This window comes from Dipteris shenzhenensis, chromosome 4, assembly GCF_047967505.1.
Source record: "Dipteris shenzhenensis isolate YYH24624 ecotype China chromosome 4, Dip_SZ_1.0, whole genome shotgun sequence".
In the NCBI taxonomy this organism is placed as follows: Eukaryota; Viridiplantae; Streptophyta; class Polypodiopsida; order Gleicheniales; family Dipteridaceae; genus Dipteris; species Dipteris shenzhenensis.
Window position 1 is genome coordinate 18,925,930 of NC_141599.1, and position 24,903 is coordinate 18,950,832.

The window sequence follows — 24,903 nt, forward strand, 5'->3', positions numbered from 1 at the left end:
GAGTTCAACCCGATCATCTGAGAGGATTTTTTTAAAGTTATATACATTCTAGACTTGGTTGGCGTAGGCCGAGCTTCCTGTGAAGCTCAGTTTCTATCGGACCACTGCCTACGCATCTCCGAGGAGGGTTTCATTATCCCGCGTGGGTACACTTAGATCCACCTACCAACACTCACTTATGATTGCCATTGGATAGTTCTGTGTGTCATCTCTCCGACTCCATATCGAGAGTGGACGAGAAGAGGGGATCCCCGGAGAGAGCCCTATCTACACATTATGTGAGCGGCCTGAGGTTGAGTCAAAGGAGCAATTGCCTTCCGTTACCTAGTCTACTACGAGATCCGTGGATGATACCATTGCCTTTCAAAGATGAATTCGAGGGCCTCTCCAAACTCCTCTCATACCCAGATCAGAGGTGCCTTGCCGCCTTCATTCACGAGGCGATCTGACATAGAGAGTGTCTCATCAGATCACGGAGATAGGGGTGGGAGGTCTTGTCTGGTTTATCTAGGGTATGATCACAGAGTTCTCCTTCCAGAGCATGATGCTTCCCCGACCACAAATAGCAGGAGAGGCAAAGACCCCGAGATCGAGATGCTGCACACTCGACAGAGGACAGACGCACAAATCACACTAGTTGATATTTCATCTATTTTTAGACTTCGGATGCGGTTGTCAGGGGTCACTGTGGCGCTTGTTAGGTGTAGAGTCGCCGCCAGGAGGGCATGATGGACTTCTTCTCCAGATTGCAGATAGTGATCTATAACGGGCTTCTTGCCTACACTACCTAGTCCATCATCGGGTGTACCTTGACGTTTCATACCTTGTGTGTGTTGCATTGTATTGTATTGTATTGGATCAGATTGCATCTATTGTGAGGATGATGATGCCAGGGATGACTATGACTATGGTGACATGTATGATGATAGCATTGACTATGTCTACACAGTTTTCTCTGGCATGGGTTGGGATGCTTGCTTAGTAGCTCCGCCCATTTACTCATTGTATTAGGTTTTCTATTAGTCTCATAGACCCTTTGGTCTTTACCCGAAGGTGAGATGGATTCTCTGGAATTGAGTATTAGAAGGCCATGATTCAAAATCCAAACATTCCCGCCGTACTCGCACTAGTAGCATGACTACCTCCATCTGTTACATAATTCTTGCCAAGGTTTTCGCAAGAAAATACTCAAGTAATTACTACTCTTCAGTTTCATCAGAACAAGTTGAGCCAAACGCATATTCTATCGATCTGGGGAGTCGTCCTATTGCCTTCAGTACCACAAGATATTTATTTCGGTGCTAAGTACCTTCAATAAACTCTCTCTCTCTCTCTCTCTCTCTCTCTCTCTCACGGCCCATTGCCCTCCAATTGCTCTGCCGTGTCCCCCTTGCTTTTTGCTTCTTTGCTGTCCTGCTATGCTGCTTGATGCGTTCTTTACCACCTCGTTTCCTCTTCACCAAGAAATGCTAACTTTAAGTTTCCCACTGAACAGGGAAGGCTATAGCAGACGTTGATGGGCGTGTTAATGCCATGGAAACCAACTACAAGAAAGAGCTTCAAGAACACGAGAAGAATACGGACTCGGCCTTAATAAGCATGCACGTGACATGCACACCAAAATTAGCAAAATGCTTTCATGTCACATACCTCAAGTCAACGATTGAGGCTATGCAGCTTGACTTGAAGTGCCATTAAGACTGTATTGTTAATATGGTAGAATTGGCACTGCAAGTTAGAGGACCATAGGGGCAACAAAAGTTTATTGGGCTTGTTACCTATGTGGACCATTAGGTCATATTGTGAGATCATGTCCAATTCCTTGAAATTTATCATTATTTGGACCATCACAAGAAGACAAGAAGACCCTAGGTGGAAGTAAGTGTAAGCAAGGAAAGCACGAGCAAGAGTCCAATGTGAGGACTACTACAGTGATGAGTTACACAAATCCTCTCATTTCCATGTACTTGGAGAACAATGCCAAACTTTCGGAATGCTAATACATAGTAGTTGGTATGATGCTGAATGCCGTGAAGCACATGCCCGCTTAAAGCACAAGGTAAGTATAGGGAAGATCACGATGCGCAAAGCACAATGACTCAATCGGTGTCTTATTTGTCGCAAGAAGCGAGCTTATTATGCATGCAATTACACTTACTATTTTGAAGTTTGGATTGCAAGGAATCTTGGAGTGGTTTAATGAGCACCAACCACCCACACCCATCACTAGTCCGGATACTTGACCCCCCTACAACATCCCAACCAGCCACCCCTTCCACACAACCTATCCCTAGAATTTTCACACCTACTTTTTTCACCACAGCCATTGACCGATTCCAAAATGGCCAAGCATCTGATCATGAGGTGTCAAGAAGCCGAGCACCTTACACATGCCCGGGACTTGCTAGCCCCTCTTCTAACACACATGTTTAACAGCACATTATGTAAGGCTCTCCCATCGATATGGTCCATGAATCCTATCTTGAGAGAAAATGACCCCATGGAGCTAGGCAACTACCGTACTAAGTGATTGGTGACACTATGGTCAAGCTATTTGGGTCCGTATTGGATGGAGAGTTGAGCCTTTTTGCTAAGACATGAGGATGCAAAGCCTTTAGTCAGGTTGGTTTTTGGAGGAGCTTCTCCACATTACACCACATCTTCATTGTGAGATCCATCATCGAGGAGGGAAAGGCTAGACGCAAGAAGATTTATTTTGTGGATTTTCACAAAGCCTCCGACACTGTAGCAAGCCTTCTCAAGAGAAACTATGACCTAGGAGTGCCATTAGAGTTCACTTGGAGCATCGTGACAGGGTGAGTACGAGCACATGGAGGTTTTATCCATGAAATATAGAGCACCGTTGGCATGAAGCAGGGCTGCCCCTTCATTGGGATTATCAGTGTCACTTCCCCACTTGTGAGCCCCCATATGAGGAGGACATGGGGGAGGGGCACCAGCAGCAATTGTTGGGAAAGAGAGATGCCATGTGGGCAGAGAGAGATGCTGCCACAGGAGCAGCATCAACAAATCTTTGGAATCTTTAACTTTTACAACAAGAAGGTTCTCTAAGGATAGACGTGTGGGCAGCAAGGAAAAGCTGCTGTTGGAGGGAAGTAGGTGGACAGAAGGGCCCACAGGTGAGGCAGATACAAGGACAATGGCCATTAGCAAAGGCTGCATCAGAGCAGGTCTTTTAGGCCCTGCAGCCAGGTTGGGAGCATTGCAGCAAGTCGGAGCAGACAGTCGTGGCAGTGCAGCAGCAAGTTGGACCAGTAATACTGGTCAGGGCAGTGCCAAAACAGGGTGCAGCAGTCAGCGAATGCCATGTGGCAGTCAGGCAGGGCCAAATCAGCATACAAAACTGAGCTGAAGAACTCCCCTATTTGCGACTGTGGGAGAATGAGCTATGCTGCTGTGCTGAAACAGGACTGGAAATACCTCCTCTGACTGCTGTCCGTGCCAACGCCCTCCCTGCATGAATCTCTGCCCGTATTGGTGGCTGCAGGCTGGGAAAACGTGGAGAAGAAATGGCCAGAACTAAATGCCAAAACAAGGGGCAGATCAGCCCCTTTTATGGGCCTGAAACAGGCCGACTGGTCTACCGACCTCCTAGCCGGGTCATCCGATTGGAATGGTCGGGTCAATTGACCCGACCCAACCCAGATGGCCCTTGGTTGGGATGCTGGAAGCCCTCAAAAGGCACTGAATCCTTACCCAAATGCTTTGAGAGATGCTGCGAGTTGTTGACCATGCAGCTAGTTGTAACTTTCACCTGTACTTGGCACTAGTGAGAGAGAGAGAGAGAGAGAGAGAGAGAGACTATATAATTTACAAACTTCATATATTAATAATTATGTATGCAGTATTTTACATACTTTATATTTTATGTGTTTTATGAAGGGAAGGACAGAGGGAGAGAAGAACCACGGGGAGAAGGTGAGAGAGAGAGAGAGAGAGAGAGAGAGAGGACTCCAAACATGCAGGTGTGAAGTGATGAGCCACACCACAAACTCATAGGTTTTATTAGGATTAGGTTTTTCCCCCTATGACTGTCTTAAGACAGTCATAGGTGTCATATCTTTAATAAAGGGGTGGCAATGTGCCTTTACCCCAACAACCTCCCACCTAAAGGCCAATATGCCTAAAGGGGAGAAAGAATAAAAATTACAGCAATATACAGTTACTGTATACAAGACCATAAAATAAGAGTGGTCTCATCCTAATCCCATGATGTGGCGGCAATGTGCAAACCGCTCTGTAGGCAAGCTCTTAGTGAGCAAATCTGCAGGATTATCATTAGTATGCACTTTCACAAGCTCAAGTCGCTTGTCTTCCAGTACCTCCCTGATGAAATGATATTTCACATCTATGTGCTTGGTCTTTTGATGAAAGACCGGATTCTTTGCCAACATGATAGCACTCTGACTATCACAATGCAAAATTGGCATATCTCCTGTAATGCCCAAATCTCCCACCAGCCGAGTAAGCCATATTGCTTCCTTGCAAGCCTCAGTGGCTGCAACATATTCAGCTTCAGTAGTTGACAGTGCAACGCATTTCTGCAACCGAGACACCCATGATATAGCACCTCCTGCAAATGTGAAAATATAACCGGTAGTAGATTTCCGGTTATCTGCATTCCCTGCATAGTCTGAATCTGTAAAACCATGCACCAATGCATCCTGCCTACCATAGCATATGCACAAGTCTTTGGTACCCTTGAGATACCTCAAGACACCTTTCACTGCTTTCCAGTGCCGCTTGCCTGGATTTGCCATATACCTGCTGATGACTCCCACCGCAAAAGCAATATCCGGACGAGTGGCAACCATGGCATACATCAAAGAACCAACTGCAGATGCATACGGAACCTTGGCCATTTCAGCCTTATCATCATCTGATCTGGGGCTGTCCTTACTGCTGAGTTTTAAATGTGGAGGCAACGGGGTACTAATAGACTTCCCCCCCTCCATTTTAAACCTCTGCAGTACTTTGTCAATGTACTCCTTCTGTGACAGAAACAAAAGTCCCTTGGACCTGTCATGAGTAATCCGCATGCCAAGAATATGGTTTGCATCACCCAAGTCTTTCATATCAAAAGACTTATGCAGTTGTTTCTTCAAAGCACTAATCTCCTGCTGAGATTTGCTGGCAATCAGCATGTCATCCACATGTAGAATGAGTAGCATCAAACTGCCATCCTTTGCCCGTTTGGTGTACAAGCAATGATCGGTCTCACACCTATGATACCCTTGGGACTGCATGAAGGCATCAAACTTCTTGTACCATTCTCTTGGTGCCTGCTTGAGTCCATACAAGCTCCTTTTGAGCTTACACACAAGCTGCTCTTTCCCTTTAACAGCATATCCCTCTGGCTGACTCATGTAGATCTCATCATGGAGATCTCCGTGAAGAAAAGCAGTCTTCACATCCATCTGACATAAATCCATGTCCTCATGAGCAACAAGAGCTAACACTGCTCTCAAAGTAGTCATCTTGAGAACAGGGGAAAAGATCTCATCAAAGTCAATGCCCTTCTCCTGCTTAAATCCCTTGGCAACCAATCTGGCCTTATACCTCGGTAAAGCATTTGAATCCACTTTGACTTTGTAAACCCACTTGCATGGCAAAACCTTTCTGCCTGCAGGTAGCTGCACCAAGTCCCATGTATCATTTTGAAGTAGGGAGTCCATTTCAGATTGCATGGCTTTCTCCCACTTCCTTTTCTCTGTTCTTCCCATAGCTTCCTTGAAGCTGGAAGGCTCACCACAATCTGTCAGCATAATAAAATCAGCCACATTATTGGCTTCTGGAACAAACCTGGCAGGAGGCCGTTGTACACGGGTGCTCCTCCTAACAAAATGTTCCGGATTAGGCTGCTGTCCAGCCTGTTCGTCATGCATGACGGGTGGCTGTACCACCATATCTGGCTGTTCTACAGCCCCATTTGCTGGCATATTCAGTGGTGCATCATTGGCAAAATTATCTGGCTGATTTTCAGCCTGTATACCCTCTTGAACAGGATTATCTGCAGCAGCCTGCTGCTGCATATAAATGGGCATTCTTTGCTGTCCAACATCATCATAAATAACCCTCCTGTATTCCACAGGTTGCACGGGTTCCTTGTGTACACTATCTTCTTTAAAGATGACATCATTGCTGCGTATAATCTTCCGTTTAACGGGATCCCATAACCTGTACCCCATTTCACCTTCGTCACCATAACCCATGAAGATGCATCTGAAAGACTTTGGCTCCAGTTTGGTGCGCAGTTCTTTGCGTACATGAGGAAAGCACTCGCAGCCAAATACACGTAAGTGCTTATATGAGGGTGGCTTGCCAGACCACACCTCCTCTGGCACTTTCAACTCCAAAGCCTTGTTTGGCGACCTGTTAATAATGTGAACTGCTGTTTGCACGGCTTCTGCCCAAAAGCCATGGGGCAATGCAGCATAAGACAACATACATCGAACCTTCTCCTGAATAGTTCGATTCATTCGCTCACTTACACCATTTTGAGATGCATTATGAGGGGCTGTGAGTTCCTGTTTGATGCCCTTAGCTTCGCAAAACTGCACAAAAGCATGTGACACATACTCACCCCCATTATCGGATCTGAGGCATTTCAGCCTGCGACCTGTCCGATTTTCAACCTGAGCGACAAACTTCTTGAAAGCATCTAAGGCATCGCTTTTATGCTTCAAGAAATAGACCCACACTCTGCGTGTGGCATCATCAATAAAAGTAATGAAATACTTTGCACCCCCTAGTGATAACTGTGGCATCTCACACAAATCAGTGTGCACTAGATCAAGCGGTGCTCTATTCTGGGGAGTTCTCCTCTTATGAGGAGTCACAGAATGCTTGCCAAATATGCAATGATCACAAGTAGGCAAATCTGAAAAAGAAAGAGACGGCAGATAACCCAAACGTGACAGTTCTTGCATTCCTTTAACAGACATGTGTCCCAACCGGCTATGCCACAATGAAACCTTTGGCAGCTCGGTTATGGCAACAACATGATTACCCACACTGGAAACATAAAGAGGGTACAAGGTATCACTCTTATAACCCTCAGCCACTACAACCTGGCCATCAGTAATCACCCATTTGGAATCCCCAAATGTGGTGTGATAACCACTGTCATCCAACAAGCCAGTGCTAATCAGATTTTTCTTGATTTGCGGCACATGGCGAACACCATCAAGCATAAATGACCGTCAATCAGGGAATACTATCTGTATATTGCCAATCCCTGCAATCTGACATGCATAGTTGTTCCCAAGGTGAACAACTCCATGAGTACCTGTGTAAGAAGTAAACCACTCCTTATGAGGAGTAACATGAAAAGAAGCACCTGAATCCAAGAGCCAGGTGTGCATGTCATGGCCATCAATAACCAATGTGTGTGCAATTACAGCAGAAGAACATAATACCTCATGTCTGTCACTGTCACTGTCCTCTGCTGCAACATTCACTGCATCCAAGTCATCTACCTTAGCCTTGCCTTTGCCTTTGCTTCCACTGCCTGCATCCTTTGCTTCAGCCTTCTTGGCTTTCTGATCTCGTATAAACTTGAAGCACTTAGACTTCACATGTCCCTTCTTGCCACAATAAAAGCATTCAATATCCTTTTTACCACGGGACTGACTGCGGGATTTGGACTTGCTAGCAGATCTTCCCTTCTGCTGAGTCCTGCCTCTTTCCTATACCTGCAAAGCATTTGAAGACTTGCTGCCCGCATTATTTTTCCTGCTCATCTCCTCCATGAGGAGAGAGCTCTCTACATCAGCATATAAAAGAGTGACATTCGAATTAGACAAGGTGGTCTTGAAAGTGTCCCAACTCTCAGGAAGGGTACACAACAAGAAAGTAGCCTTGAACTCCTCATCAAGGTTCAACCCCTGTGCAATGAGCTGTGTAAAGATGGCATTGAACTCACTCAAGTGTGAGGTCATAGCTGTACCTTCCTTCATGCGAAGATCAACCAGCTTCTTCAACCAATACATCTTACTGGCTGAACTCTTTTGGGCATACAACTCTGCTAGCCTCTGCCATACACCATAAGAGGTCTTTTCAGCCTGAACATTGTACACAAGAGAATCACTGAGAGTAAGCATGATAGCAGCCCTCGCGGACAGATCTAGCTCCTCCCATTCATCATCTGACATCCCAGATGGCTTGACACCCTTCACCCTTATGGGCTTACAAATCTTCTTAAGCAGAAGTACATTCAAACACTGTTCTGCCCATAATGCATAATTGTGTGCCCCTTCCAACTTCTTTATGTTCAGAATTGATGATTCACTTCCCCCTGATGCCATATCAGATAAGGAAAGTACGTGACTCCCTGTAAGTCAAAAAGGACTGAATAAAATTCTGATTTCTCAGAAAAAACCTGCTCTATCAAGAGCCAGGAGCACTCACAATAGTGCTGTTTTTTACTGTCAGAGAATCTGCAGCAAAACAGAAAATTTCTCTCCAGTTACTGTACCTTCTGACACACTGTACCGTGCTCAAATAGGCATAAAAACAGTAATTTCAGAGTGCTGCAGCTGCTCCACAAGTGCTTTAACAGTGCATCATCAGCTGACAAGGCACAAAAACACTGCTGTCCTGATCACTTCTCCCACCTCAGATGAGGTATTGCACTGATTTAATATGCATAAACCACTTGGCATACACTGTTTTGTTCACTGAAAAAAAGACTCCAGACACTTCAGCCTGTCACAAACCTGCAACAGAAAATGGGACAAATCCCAAGCAATCACCCTTCTTCCAAGGGGATAAAAGGCATCTGAAGGTCTCAGACAGTAACCCAAGTGCTCTCAAGCAAAATCTGGGCAAAAGCCCCTTTATCTGACACCTGAACCAAGTGAAGAACACCTCAACACTGAGGTAGCATACAAAATGTAGCGCTCTCCTGGCACTTTCACCTGACAATGCAATGCATAAACAGCCCTGTGTACACAATAACAACACAGATCCCAACGTACAGACACTGAAGAGAAAATCTTTTGAGCACTGTCAACGATGGACAGTTAGGGACTGAGTAAACTCGATGCGCCCTGGCCAAGCGTGGCTCAACTGAGATTTTCCAATGTCGTACACAAAATGTGACCTGCAAGAAATGTCACTGAATACACTGCGGAAACAAGACTAATGTGGGCTCCCTGGCTCCACACTGCCTCAAGGCATACACTGCATAAGCTTCCAGGCAAAAGCCCTTTGATAATGTCACCCAAAAGCTGAGATTTCACTCAGCAAAAGCATAAAAGTCCTCTGCAAGATCAAGGCATTACCTTCCCAAAACAAGATAACTGTGCAATCAACCACACACTGTGGTACTGGTCACCTCAAGCACGAGGGAGAAGAAGGTACTTGCTGTACTTTCAAAAAACACAGTTTTGAGAACTGAAAAATGATCCTGAATGAAAGAGCAGAGTGCTCTTTCTCCTTCTCTTTTTCTCCCAAAAAAAACTGATGTACCTGCTGTACTTTTGTACCAGTGTACTTGTGTAGAGTACCTGTGTACCTGCTACCTGTGTACCTGCTGTACCTTTGCAGGGTACAGAAATTTTTTTTTTTCGAAAAAATGTACTTTTCTTGACGCAGATCCCTGACGAAGGAGAAAAACGCCCCTCCCTGTCGCAATCCGTACGGCGGTCCGTACGGTACAGTCGAAGGTACGGTGTCCGTACGGCTGTACGGACGGCCGTACGTCCGTACAACTGTACGGCGCGAATCCGCGCGATGCCCAGATGCTGCCCACGCGTGCGCTGCTCGGCGCCGCCCTGCTGCAGCCCGCGATGCGCCGCCCTGCTGCAGCTGTCCCACGCCGCCCTGCTGCAGCTGCCTGCGCTGCCCTGCGCTGCTGCCTGCGCTGCTTGCTCTATGTCAAGGGGGCACAAGCCCCGAGGGAGGTAGAGGTAGAGGGAGCTGGTAGGCAGGGGTAGGGAGGAAGTGAGGCTCTGATACCAGTTGAAGGGAAGGATAGAGGGAGAGAAGAACCACGGGGAGAAGGTGAGAGAGAGAGAGAGAGAGAGAGAGAGAGAGAGAGAGAGAGAGAGAGAGGACTCCAAACATGCGGGTGTGAAGTGATGAGCCACACCACAAACTCATAGGTTTTATTAGGATTAGGTTTTCCCCCCTATGACTGTCTTAAGACAGTCATAGGTGTCATATCTTTAATAAAGGGGTGGCAAATTGCAATGTGCCTTTACCCCAACATTTTACAAATACAGCGTGTTTCTAGGCGAAACTTTGGAACATTTCTGTTTGAAACCTGTGAAACACGTTTCTGGTAACAATGGCATAGCTGCACACACTTTATCATTCTTTTGCACTATAAGAGACATTTCATGTTTGCAAGGTGACTTCTCTTGTACCACATGATGCTCAAGTTCATAGGTCTTCTCTTGCGTAACATGTCCGTGCTGTGTCTCTTTCAGGTCAGCTTACTTCTTACTGCATTCTCCTCCCAATGACCTTGCTTTCGACAGTAATATCATGTCCTTTCCTTGGGTGCCCTGAAGTACCTTTATGACCTGAATTTTGCTGATGACCACCAGCTGAACCTCCCTTACAAGAAGAAAGGGTTTGTTGGGCTTATTAGCCTCCCCCAATCTCTCTATGTTGGCCTTGATTACTGCCTTGACGAGCTGGGCTTCTCTTCCGATTTTTCTTGGATGCAAAGGGATGCTCATCTTCATTACTTTTCGACCCTAAATTATTTTGGAATTCGATATCCTTGAAGAAGCATTCTGTTCAGAACTATGAATGTAGTAGTAGCTCTTTGCAATCGAATCATAACTTTTAATAAAGATATAAACTTTGGGTGTAAGCTGTTCAAGGTAAGAGGGATTAGGTATGCATCATTGACGCCCTCTCCTACAGCTCCAAGCTGCTCCACTATATCTTTCAGCTTTGTTAGATGACTCCATTGAATCACCCTTGAGACAAGAGCCTCCCCTTCTTTGATTGTACGGTAAATAATGCCAGGAGGCTTCAGATCAGCTGTAGAGGTTGGAGGCCTTCCAGAGCCCCTGATTGGGAGAGCTATCAGGTTTCAGCTGATTTGCAGATTGTCTTTTGGAGGAGGGTCTGGAGGGATTGTAGTGAACAGGTGGAGGTCCAGGTTTGGGGCAGACTCCACTTGTCCTACGTGCTCGTTTGTTTGCTGAGGAGTCACTTCATCGTTGCTTATGGGACTGTAGACATGCGAGAGTCATATGGATGGGAGCTGCCAGGATCTTCAGTACTTTTGCTCCTTCACGTTTCTTCATGACTTGGGGATCAATGGCTTGGCTCTCTTTGTCAAGTCCTCATATCTTCTATGAGTGGTAGGATGCTTCTTGGGCCATCTCGATTGGACAACACCTGGTTGAGCCTTGCTCACTGGAGGATGTCCCTATCTCCCGCTACAAACCAATACATGCTGATGTGGATACTGCTTGGAAGATTTTGGCCAGTATTACTGCTTGGAGATTTGGAGGGCCAGATGCATAGAGGCCTTAGACGGATCACAGGTCCACCCTTCGCACACCCTGGCCAGTATATGGGCTGATACAGTTCACACACTTATGGCCAGTTGGACGAGCATGCAGGGGTCCTCTCGGGCAGCCTTTGCCAAGAGGGATATATTCCTTAGGGAATGGAGGGGTTCCCCTTTTTTTTTAGAGACTACAGCAGGATTGAGGTGGAATTTTCAGCCTCAACCTTGGTTTCTTTCCAACTCATTCTGAGCTGTTTTTTTCTCCTCATGCCTAGCATGATGTATTTCTGCTTCGAGCTCACTCTTGTGGGTTTCTTTCATACTTAATAGAAGTATTATTCATTAAAAAAAAAAACACCCTCGTGCATCTTTGAGCCAACTGATTCTCTAAGTACAGAACTCTAGATAGTTTGAAATTTCATGTTCCTTATGAAATATTTTCTTATGAACATGGGCTTTTTGGCCTCTGAATAGGTCTCTCTCTCTCTCTCTCTCTCTCTCTCTCTCTCTCACACACACACACACACACACACACACACACACACACACACACATGCGCACACACGCACACTGTGGACATGCGCATGCACCTGCGTGCGCACGAAATCCATTTTTTTAAATATTGCATAAAACAGTCCTAAAGAAAGGGACAGCCAATTACAAGCATCAACAAATATCAATATATGACAAGAAGGTAGGATAATGTAAATCTTGCGCATGTAGACAATCATAAAATGATTTCTGTAGAGATTCCCGAAAGAATTGACTTCTCTTGTACCATATGTTTGCTAGGGATGGGTCACCAAGACTCGATGGTTATGATCCAAGAGTCCATAGTGCCCAATATCGGACCCAATAAAAAAGATCATATGCCCACCTTACTAGATGAAATCGTGATATCGGCCAAGGATAGTGTACGACAAACATGATCATTTGATTGGAGAACCTAGTATTTGAGCCAGTCAAGAATCTCAAGATAGGTATGGGCTGAAAAGCCATTTAAGATGGCAGTGTATGTGCTTCCAATCCAAAAGCATACGAGAGAGAAAAGGGCATCCTTTTACTCTGCCAACGATGTGACCCAAGAGAAAGTTCCAATCGGAGGTTTGCTAGTGACCAAAAGCTGCAGAAGACAAGTGCAATATCAAAAGTTGCATCATAAATATCGATGGCTGATCACCTTGCATGAACTGCAACATCATTTTCTCCCTACGAGCTAGAATATGCATATGAATATTCAGGATCTTTAGTCTCCCATGCATTTTAATTTAGCAAAATGATTCATTGAAAGCATTCTAAGAACTTTCTGGTGAAAGTGCGACTACCAGAAACGCTCCATGACATAAAAAAAGAGATGTCTTGCTTGGTAAACATCATCAAGTGCAACTAAAACTACCAATATTCCAGTTTTTCCTTAGGCATGTCAAGCACCCAGCCCATTTGCTGACGTTGAGTGACAAACCATCCCAAAGGGTACCAAAGATGACGTATAAGCTGTGTGGACAACACTATCTGGCCCAGCCATAAGATACGATGCCAAGCTTTCTCATGAAGAGGAATAATTTTGGATTTCTGAAAATTTAATTGCAAACCAGCAGCCAGACCATATAAAGATAAAGCATGAGACACAAGAGATCCTTTTTTGTGTTTATGGGCAAGAAAAAGGAATCATCAATACACCTGCACAATCAAGGTCCTGCTGCCATGTGTCTCCAAACCATGCAAGGCACCCATAGCTACCAAATGATCCATGTCTTGAAGTATGAGATGAGTAGTGATGGCATAAAACAAAGCACTAAGAGGACAACCTTGTCGTATTGAGCGAAAAAGAGTCCAACGATCCATAATATCACTTGCTAGAATGCCAATAGTCTTGATATAACCAATAAATAAGATGCTGTGTTTTTTCCCCAAATCCAACAAAGCACTAAGAGGACAGCCTTGTCATGCTGAGCAAAAAAGAGTCCAGCGATCCTATTACTTGCTAGAATGCCAACAGTCTTGATATAACTAATAATAAGATGCTGCATTTTTTCCCCAAATCTTAGAACCTTCATAAGATGAAACCCCATTGTACCGTGTCAAAGGCTTTAGCAATATCCACTTGTAATAAGAGAACATCTTGCCAATGTATTTTGCATATTTTATCCAGACATAGGCATTGGCAATATTGTCAGTAATATGTTTGCGGGGAATGAAACCATACTAAGTATGTTGCAACCCATCATGCAGAAAGCCTTTCATGTGAGCCACAATCATCTTAGCGACCAGCTTATATATGGCATGCATAAGAGTAATGGGTCTCCAATTTGTAAAAGACTCACATAAATGTTTTTTGGGGAAAATTTCACCAAGCCTTTCTTCCAACTGGTTGGCATCTGTTACATTTCCCACGCACAATTTACCTTGTATAGCTAAATGAATGAGCGTGAACTTTGACGAAGGCTGCTCTCCTTTTGCTTCTGTGAAGGAACTGAGCTTAGGTGAAATAGCATCCCAACATTGTAGATATAACTCCACGGTGAGACCATCCCAACCTGGACTTTTCCATTTTCCACATGCTCGAATGGCATCTTTCAAGTCTCTCTCCTGAGAGAAAATTCAAACTGTATAGCCTACTGAGGACATAGAATTGGATAGACATGTTGAAGGAGCTTCTGGTGAGCCGACATCACATTTTGTGATCGAGGATCAACCTGCCGAAAATGATAAGCAAAGTGAGAGACATAAGTCTCAGCAAGTTGCACTCTGGAATTGGTCCAAGTACCATCCAGCAGGTTGGAATCTCTCATCTTGTGAGGTTGCTAATTTCTAAATCTTTTTTGGGATCACGAACCATCTGTTTTGGGAGCTGGTTTTTCTCTAGCTGTGGTGGTTCATTTGAGCTTCGAAATCTGCATTGATGAGTATGAACTGCTTATGGATGAGATGCTTACAATCTATCTGATGTAGTTACCCCTTTGCCATCCTTTAGTCTGGGGCTACCCTATTAAAACATAGTTTTAGAAGTGAGGCAGCAAGGGCAATCTTCTTCAAATGAGGAAGGTCCATTCTGTCAGAGTGTGGCTACAGTTTTGTGTGCAACTGGTCGAAGGTACTGCAATTCTTGTAACTTGACTAGGGCCCATGGACTTTAATTTTCCAACTTCTGACTCTTTGAATCTTGCAGTTGCCAGTAATCCATATAAAATGTAGAGGTCTTGTGATTCTACCTCTGATGAGCATCGCTGAACCCTTGCCTTGCTAGAGGTGAGGTGTCACTTTCGTCTATGAACATGGTGATTAGAACTTCTGAAATTGAGTGTTAAAAGACAAGGATGCCGCCATGAATTTTGGCAATCTATTACTAGATATCTGTACTATGTAGAGTGGGTATGGCTCTACTAGGGGGCCTGTATTGGGAAGACAGAGGAGGTGCTGAATCGGCCCAAGGGAAGGACATAGCTGCACCTCATGCTGAAATTTCACACTTGTAGGTGTCTACTTTGGATCATTGTGCTTAGAAGAAGAGGAGGCTCTTTGAAGTCTCGCAAAGGAAAGAAGCGGCAGCTGAGGTAGTAGGATGAAACTAGGTTTGGAAAATTCGGCAAGGGGGCACGGATGCTGAAGCATTGTGGATAGGGGAACTGCATTTCTCAGCCTATGATAGAGTAAGGGTATGTTGCAAGGTCCCCTATAGAAGTCTAAGGTACTGGAAGAGTTGAGTATTGGGAGGGAGAAACGCTCTAAGAATGGGCGCTTTGAGATGCTCATGCTGGTGTAACCTGGAGAGGCTGGACTGACAGAACCGAGGTTTGAAGACTTGATATTCATAATGTAGCAACATGTCTTATATAGAATGGCCTGGCTGGTTTAACGAAATGAGAGAACTGGCTGAAGTGAAACTATGTAGTGATCCCAATTGTTAAAGAAGCCGTTATGATTTTGCATATCTGGTTGTCAAAGGCTCCACAAACTGCAGGGCGCACTATCTGTAGACATGATCGTTTCAGTAACTGGATCTCTGACGGTAGTGGAGATTAGTGCATGCCAGGTTGCCGCACCAATTGAGGAAGAGATCCTGAGATTATGATTCATGGGTGCCTTGATGTATTACCATTTGCTCTGTTCTTTGTTTGGAAATTTTCTTTGCTGTAATTTGGACACCAAATAAGATGGAATCAATGGATGTGTATGGTGTCCAGCAATGCATGTATGGGGCTGTGATGCCTTGAATTTGGATTCAGACACAAGTGTTGTATGTATAGCTGATTATTTTTAAAGAACCGCTGTAATTTGGAGGGTGAGTTATCACAGCTCGAAGGGAGGGCTTGGTGTAGGTGTTAGAAGAAGGTCACTAACCAACTGTGAGCCCCTGTATGATAAGGGCAAGGGGTTAGTAGACCAGGGTAGTTAGGCTAACCTGGAACAGGCTGGTGCACAATGTCTGTGCCTGTTTGGAGAAGAATATGTGGGAGTAGGGAAACTCCAGAAACAGATTAGTGACATTTTTCTCTCTGTTGTCCTCGCCCTATATAAAGGGTTTTGTTTTGCACAAGCTATCAGCCCTTCAAAGGCAATACAAGCTAGGAGTGCCTTGAGCATATAGCTCCCTTTGAGATCTGATCACTGGAATTCATGGTAGTGTGCCACTTGAGGGAGCAGCTGAGCTCATAGGTAATGTGAGGCTTAATGATATTTTCAAGCTCATAATGGCGTTGTGTTACGTGTACTAATCACATAGACTATGAAGTAGGTGACAGCCATGCGACGTGCAAGAATTATTTGTGATCATTCATTTCTTCATGCGTGCCTCTTTTCAGGGTATCTTTCATATAGTCGCATAGTGAGCTGATCTCTTGCCTGTTTCTGCTTTGGGTGATTATATATGCAGTAAAATCGTGTCTGGAATTCATGCATTCCTAGTAACTTTATTTGCAGGTTTGACGGAAGTATGGCGTGTATGATTGGCAACTCGAGCCTGTGGTTAATTCTGATATATTGCATCGTGAGACATCCTGTAGTGGGATAAATAACTTTTGACAAGTTGACGTATATGTGACATGGCTGGTATCTGCAGGCTACTTTATACGATATAGCAAAGGCTTTTGAAGATTGTGATGAAATTTATTTGATGCGGCTGCTCTTAAATCTGGTGGAGAGTTCAGTGATTGTAAGGAGCGACGGAAAGTTTAGACTTCTATCAAAGAACTGCAGAGACATGCACTCTAAAGAATCACGTATCAGGAATCAATGATCAAACTTTCCCTTTTTGTTTTCTGTCTTTCTAGTTTTTGTTTTTGCCTAGCATTTTAGTAGATGGATACTCTCATTCATGTACAGTTATCAATATTCATGCTAGAGCACTGAACACCGTATCAGCAGCGTGTAGAAATTTAAATTCAGCTTATAATGAACCTCTCAGTTTTTGTTAGAAAGACTACTGTATGGCAGCAACCTGATGAAGGGTTTTCAGGGATACTAATCAGCCTATAATGAAATTCCTAGCTTTTGTCAGAAAGACTAATGCATGACGAGGTGCCTTTTTTCAAAAGACCAAAAGATGTAGAACGAGGGACCTGTGTGGTCCTGTATTTGGCTAATTCTGAGCAGTCTCAATTTTTGTGCAGCCTTCAACTCAGAGAGGATTTAATTTATGCCGTGCATGCTGTCCAGAAGCTTAAAACAACTTGAAAGAAATGAGAGGCATCATTTTTGGGGAACACGCCAAGTAATCCCCATTGGGGGTTGTCTGTGTTGAAATCCAATTGCAGATGAATTCTCAAAGGAGTAGAACTGCAGCTGGAGATTCCTGAACGAATGACCATGTAGAAGAGATGCAGGCAGCTGAAAATTGATAAGCAAACTGCAACGCATGAATTGAGATGCGTTCTGCCCCAAGTGCAATCTTTTTATTGTTGTTAAGCATCTTTGCCAGGCAGGAATTTTTTTTTCTTAAACGTTTGGTTTGTATTGATCTAGTGTTGATACTGAGTGGGTCTTGATCAACAGGGTTGCAACTGATCCATTAAACAAGGCATGCTGCAAATACAAGCAGTATCCCAACATTTATTTAAATATTCAAAATTTCCTCTGCATGCTCAATTCTCCTTTGTCAGCTTGTCTTTGTGCACAAAAATGCCCTCGTGGTTTTGTAATTGAACCTTCATACTGTTCAGCTGATTTTACGCTGTCCTGGAATAATGTTTCTCCTTTCCTTTCATTGACTCGGCACATTTGCACTCTTAACATTAAAGTGTTTCCCCTTTGTTCTTCTTTCCATAGTCCCCCCAACACACAAACACCCCCCAAACATTTGAGTGTTTTCACTTTGCTCTTCTTTTCTTGGAAGCCTTCCCCCCTGCTTCTCTCTCTCTCTCTCTCTCACACACACACACCCTTTTTTTTTGGGAGAAATCTTTGATTGATTATATTATATGAGTAGCAATCTCAAAATAAGGTGCTACAATTACATCAACTGAAAATTTCAGTATATGCCAAAAAGACCTCATGATCTATGCAGTGGGTTTGCAAGCAATCAAAGAAAGATTGCTGCAGAGAACGCCTAAAAAAGCCAAACAGAGAGAAAGTAGGATCACCAAAGACTTTACAATTCCTGTATGTCCATGAAGTCCATAGTGCCCAGTAGCGAACCCAGACGAAGAAAAGATGAAACTCCGGTCTGGATGGATGAAACCCAAATAGCCAAAAGAGCTTCCCAAACGAAATAGATGGGAATCTCGCTCGCAGGCGTTGTCGAAGCATATCAAAAAACTCACGAGAGCACATACAATGTCAAAACAAGTGAGAGATAGTCTTCGAAGAAGCAGAACATCCGTGGCAAAGTGCAGGAGCAATGTGTCGACGAGCTAATAGTTGTCCAGATGGAAACACTTTCAAAAGAACTCGCCAAAACAAAACATGTTACTTGATAGGCCTAAAGTTGCTGCAATCTTTTTCTCCACCACTTGGTTGGGTGATGCATTCGTCAAACAGAATCACCTCTCTGAAACCCAAGGTTGAGACAAAAAGATTTTATACAATGCAGGTATAGTAATTTGAGATAGCCTCAAAGGATGAGAAGAAAATCTTGGAGAAGTCAAAGTCCAATCTTTCAGTCGGTTGTGGAGTTCTAAAGGAGGAATCGGAATAAAAGGCGAAAGCATAGAAGTAATTTGTTGTCACAAAGGACGATAATGAGAGTCCAATCCATATGTAGTGATTGCTAGAGAAAAGAGAAGCATAGTACCATCATCTATAACATCAGTAACCGAGGTGATGCCTTTACACAAGACAAAGTAGAAACGTCGAGGTTACTGTAAAGCCAAGGGAGATTGAAAGACTTTCGACTAGTGAATGCTTTCAGCTCTCAAAGAATTCCCAAGCAAAGATTGCCGTCCATTCCATTCCATATGAGAAAGAACATGCTTCCAGTCAAGAAGCAAGCGGGAGACAAAAGGACAACCAGGTCAAGTGCCATCAGTGCAGTCAAAAAAGAAATCCCAGTGATCGAGTTGCCAATGATTAAACGCAAAAATACTGATATGAGTGACCAAAGTTCTAATCATAAGAGCCCAAGGCTGATCACCTTGTAGAAATTGCAATAATATTTTTTCCCTCTGGGCAAGAATGTGTACATGAATATTCGTGATGTTCAATCCATCATGCATCTTGGGAGAACAAATGTGATGCATCGAAAGTAGCCTGAGACTTTTTCTGCCATGTTTGGATCACCAAAAGATTTCCATAAAGACAGACTTGAAAGATGTAAGATTTGCCTTAGTGAACATGATCAATGGCAAGTAAAATTGAATATATGCCAAGGATGGACTACACTATTCGAAGACGAATGTGTAAAGGCTAGGTTGTCAATTTCCAATACTCAAGCTTTTTTCGAAGCTTAGCCAAAACCCAATCAGTTTGTGGTCGACGAGTGAGTTCCCACCCCAAAGGGTAACCAAGATGGCGAACAAACTGAGTGGGTGGAATGATATCCTCGGGCCATAATAGATTATGTCAGTTTTTGAAATGCAAAGGAAGTAGCTTAGACTTCTGAAAATTAACATGAAGACCAGCTGTCAAACCATAAACAAAGAGGGCCTGCATCAAGGCATCAAGATCATGGGGCGTATTCTTCGGGGTAAAGAAAGAATCATCAGCATAAGCTTGAGCAGCCATGTTGTAATTAGCATCCAATTCCAAGCCATGAAGTGATCATGTAGCCACAAGATGATCAATATATTGCAGCATAGGATGAGTAGCAATGGCATACAGTAAAGCACTGAGAGGGCATCCCTGGCGGACCGAACAAGGAAGAGTTCACTCATAAGAAATATCCCCAGAAAGAATGCAAGCCGCATTGCTATCTCTGTAAAGCCAGTAAATAACCTGTTGCATTTTTGGCCCAAACCCCAAAGCTCGCATAGTTTGCGAGAGATGAAATCCCATTGAATTGTGTCAAAGGCTTTTGCAATATCTATCTGTAAGAGTAGAACATCCTGTTGTGTGTATTTGGCATATTCAATCCTAATATAAGCATTGGCAATGTTATCTGTGATATGGCGACGTGGAACAAAGCTATATTGGGAGGGATGCGACCCATCATGCAAATAACCTTTAATCCGATCAACCACCATTTTGGCAATGATCTTGTAAATGACTAGCATGAGCGTGATTGGCCTCCAATCACCAAGTGAATCACATAGCTGCATTTTTGGAATCAGCTTGAGAAGATTCTTTTTCCATGACACAGGCATCTGCTGATTTTGCCATGCTGTATTTACCATTTGCAGCAGCAAGGTGAATTTAAGATCTCAGAATGCAAGAAAAAATTCAATAGTGAGATCATCCCATTCTAGAGATTTCCATCTGCCACAGGATCTCAGTGCATCAGACAATTCCCTTTCAGTGAAGGGATGTTCAAGTTTCAAAGTCAGAGCATCGGACAGAATTGGATGAATATGCTGCAAAAGAAGCTGACGTGCAGACACGACTCGAGGAGAAAGGGTATCCACATGCCCAAAATGAGTGGAGAAGTGCTACACACATAAATCAGCAAGCTCTGAACGAGATGTTGACCAAGAGTCATCAGGCATCCGTATTCGACAAATATTGGCAGCCTGTCTTTTGTAGTGTAAACTCTTAAAAAATTGCTTGGAAGAGCAGCCTTTATCCAAAAATGCCATTGTCTGGCTCGAGTTTCCCATTTAGCAAGCTTTCTGCGATCATTGGATTGAAGAGAGAATTGAGCCTAACATAAGAGCATGCTTTCCTCTGAAGACAAAGGGAAGATGAGCAAGCTCAATCAAACTCTGACAAGTAAATTTGTGTGCTATAGTCTCCCTTGTGGCTTGCATATAGGATTTGCCATAATCTCGAATAATTGCTTGCATCCGAGCAACAAAAGCCTGCCAGGCATAATTGAATGCAAGCAATTTGGGCACATGGCTTCACAATGCCCTTCTTGAGCTCCACAGATGCCAGTGCAAGTTGAAATGGTTCAGCCTTTGAATAAGAATGCAAATGCCTCTTCTATGGTAAAAAACAAAGGGGTCAAACAGTTTTTCTCTGTTCAAAACAAAGACAAAGCATCGACTATCTCAAATGGTAATGCTTATTTTCCTGTGCCTTTGTCCTCTCCACCTCAAGGGAAGGGAAGAAAATTTTTGACTGATAGATGGCAAACTCCTTGCAAAGCGATCTGCCCCAGGCGACCTTTGCCTTCTCGAACTTGGAGTGGTGCATCCTCTCATGGGAAAACACCTGTTGAAAACTCTAGTGTTGGCTTGACTTGGGCTGCTGTGATTGCAAATCGGACCTTGTTTCCTGAAGAAGAAGTTGCTGCACTTTTGTCCTCTCCTCAGGCTGATGCTTTATCCTAGGGAAAAGGCCCGGACATTGAGGTGGAAATGCAAACGTAGACAGCCCGTTAGTTGCTGTACATACCTGTCCCATAACTGTAAATATGCTTGATCATCTTAAGTGTGTAACTCTCAATGTACAGGGAATGTGTGATGGTCGCAAATGGAAACTAGTCTGGATGTATATCAGGCAATTGCAGCTTGATATAGTTGCTTTGCAAGAGCATAATCAGCATATGTATGCTGGTCAGATAGGCCATTTTGCTAGTTATGATATCTTCTATGCTGGAGAGCAGTCCTTTTCTGGACTTGCTTTTTTGGTGAAGCACAACCTTCAACCTGTTGTGGCTCTCAATGATCACCATGGTAGATGGATTATTGTTCACTGCCTTGTTCAAGGGAAATTTTTTGAATTTGCATTGGTTTATGCCCCCCAATCTTCTCGTGATAGAGCTTTGATCTAGGCTGCCATGCATACTTATCCATGGCAACAAGATGCCTTCATTTGTGGTGACTTTAATAATGCCCCTCAATCGAGTGACAACACCTTAGGCCACACTCATATCTTGGCTTCTGAAACAAAGGCATGGTCTGATTTTTTGCTTCAGTTGCGCCTGGTTGATCTCTGGAAGGAATTACAGCCCATGCTTCCGGGCTATACCTTTTAGGATAATGTTCAATCTTCTTATTGGGCATGCTTGGACAGATGGTATCAAATTGATCCACAGCATTGTGATGCGTGTACTTGTCAAATTTGGGTTGATCATGCTTTCACACATTCGGATCATGCTCCTCTATGGTTGAGGCTTTCCTTACATGAATTTCCCACTGATAGATTGCCTTGCCGAAGGCTTTTGCTGATTAATAATATAGCTGGAGTGGGATGATCCGTATCCCACAAAATGCAGAAGCGATTTGAATTTCCATTGAGTCGCGGTGGACATACCAGCTTAGTAAGGGAAGCTACAATTTTAGGTAGAAGAGGAGACAAGCATTGAGAAAAATCCACAACTTCTACCCAAACAGGGCAATGATGCCGAATCAATGCCTGATAATCCCAGGTGGGAGACCAGGGCAGGACCATTTGTTGGCCATAGAAGAGAGGAGAGTGCTCTAGCAAAACCTGATGGTGCTCCTCATCAGCCATGATGATCTCAAAAAAGCCCCTCGCTGCATAATGAACTTTTTTGACATAAGAACCACCCAGGGTTCGAGTCAACCAATTCCCAACATCTGCTATAGCAGGCATCCGTCCTGGGAAGAAAATTACAATGGCATGCTTTACATACTCCTTAACTGGATCAAATATATCATCCACTTTCACCATAATGCCAATGGTGGGAAGTGGATCTTTCCAACGTTTACGGGTGTCTTCAAACCCTTCATGCATAACCTCATAAACAAGCTGAGCCTCAGTAGAGTTATGAAGGGAATCATCTGAATCCATCACCTGTTTTTGTTTCTTGTTGGAAACCAACTTGTCTTTGTGAAAGGTTTTCTCATAGGAATAATCCGCCCTTCGAGTTAAGGAAAAGGCTTGGAAGTAGCAATGCTTTACAAGGAGGAAAGCACAGCAGGTACAAAACTGTACGTACTTTTCCTGGCTGTACGGACATCGTACGGATTTTTGACAATACAAAATTTTTTCCCCCTAACAACAAAACTATACGAATTTTCCCGACTGTACGGACGAAACTATACAAACTGTACGGATTTTTCCTAGTTGTACGGACAAAATTGTACGGGTTTTTGACAGTACGATTTTTTTTTTCGCATTTTCTGACAGAGCATACGGACACAAAACAAGCATCAAACTGAGGGAGAAACAAGCAGCTGCAACGTGGGAGCACGAGGGCTAGCACAGAATCTCTCTCTCTAACACACACACGTGAGGCACACACACACACACACCTCTCTCTCACACACACACACACAACGTGCACACACGCGCACATTTCTTTTTTTTTGGGGGGGTAAAAATTTTGATGCTTTATATTACAGAGAAGCTAACATACACACGCATGCACACACATTTCTTTTCTTTTTTTTTGGGTAAAAATTTTGATGCTTTATATTACAGAGAAGCTATCCCAAAAGGAGATAAGCCAAACTACATCCTCTGTGTGTGTGTGTGTGTGTGTGTGTTACCTTTTGGTTTTGCACTTTATCTCATAGGCCCCCGAGGCCTCTTGCAGACGTTAATACATCTTTCGTTCTCTCTCTCTCTCTCTCTCTCTCTCTCTCTCTCTCTCTCTCTCTCCTGTCTTGGACTTTTGAATTCAAATTGTTGTTACCGCCCCCCCTGCCTCTCTCTCTCTCTCTCTCTCTCTCTCTCTCTCTCTCTCTCACACACACACACACACACACACACACACACACACACACACACACACATGCATGCACACACACGCACATGCACACACGTGCAATCTTCCTCCTGCTTGCTCCATAATGAGGATTCAATGTCCACTTGACATTGCAATAGTCTCTCTGAATGGACTCTTGCTCTCCCTCCCCCCCCCCCCTCTCTCTCTCTCAAATGACACATTGAAGGGTAGCTAGGTTGCCATACCCTCTGCCCTTCTCCTTGTCCACCACTTTGCAAAGCCAGGGGTAGCAAACCGCTCCAAGGACTGCACACTTGCACGATGTGAGCCTTGACAATCTTCTCATAAGCGACCTTTCTTGATGCCTTGGTAAGCATGCTTACCATAGTCACAACTGGTGCTCCCTTATCTATTTGGCCTGCTATAATGGTTGAACATTTTGTGAATGTTTAGCAACGAATCATATTTAAATCCCCATCAAAGAAAAATAAAATGTTCATACCATCTTTGCGTGCTCTTGCAAGGTGAAAGGAAAAAGGCCACAGTTGGAATGTCTCATTGTTTAGTTTTTCATTGTAATTAACCACTTGTGTTAAGAAGTCATCGGATTATCAAGTCGTTGCGTTACGAATTCACTGCATTATCAAGTCACCATGTTATGAAGTTGGCATGTTAAGAAGTCGGTGTGTTAAGAAGTCTTCGCATTAAGAAGTCGCTACATTATCAAGTCGCCATGTTAAGAAGCTATTGTGTTGTTGTTATATCTAACCCGTTGCGTTATTGACTCTCTGTGTTGAAAGTCGCAGTGTTAGCATTAACACGGTGATTAAAAATTAGCAGAACACAAGGGGTTTTCAGCCCTTGCGTCAAAGTGGAATCAACTTGAGCAGAATTTTGGCCTCAACTGTGCTGAGCAACACATGCACGTCAAATCAGGAAGAGTCCTAGGAGCTAACCTTGAGCTTGAGGATAGTGACTCAGATACCCTCTTATTGATCATCACATGGAGCTCTATATCCTTGGGGTCAGCAAGCTCGAAAATTGGTTCTTACGCCTTACACAAACCACCACAAGGTGACCTATCGAGCTTGTAAGAGTCCAGGAGCCCGAACGTGGAGACATGGAAGCGCCTTCCAATGTTGAAGCCTCAGTCCCTCCAAGCACTAGCTTTAATGATCCCCAATTTCCTACCCTTTTTACATCATCTAGATTAAGGGAAACCGTTTCCAATTTTATGGGT

General features: G+C 43.9%; 1 protein-coding gene across 3 annotated transcripts in view; it reads left to right on the top strand.

The window, feature by feature from the left end:
• Nucleotides 1-17,556, top strand: part of LOC147902551 (uncharacterized) — a 54,972-nt gene extending 37,416 nt beyond the window's left edge. The window contains exons 6-7 of one of the 3 annotated variants that reach the window (XM_087374241.1): nucleotides 16,557-16,716; nucleotides 17,107-17,556. In XM_087374241.1, coding sequence (XP_087230367.1) covers nucleotides 16,557-16,716; nucleotides 17,107-17,129 — 183 coding nt within the window. In that variant the 3' untranslated portion in view covers nucleotides 17,130-17,556. Of the gene's footprint in view, nucleotides 1-16,556; nucleotides 16,717-17,106 lie in introns of those variants that run through there. The other 2 variants (XM_087374239.1, XR_015540923.1) reach the window with 2 other exon arrangements.
• The last annotated feature ends 7,347 nt before the right edge of the window (nucleotides 17,557-24,903 follow it).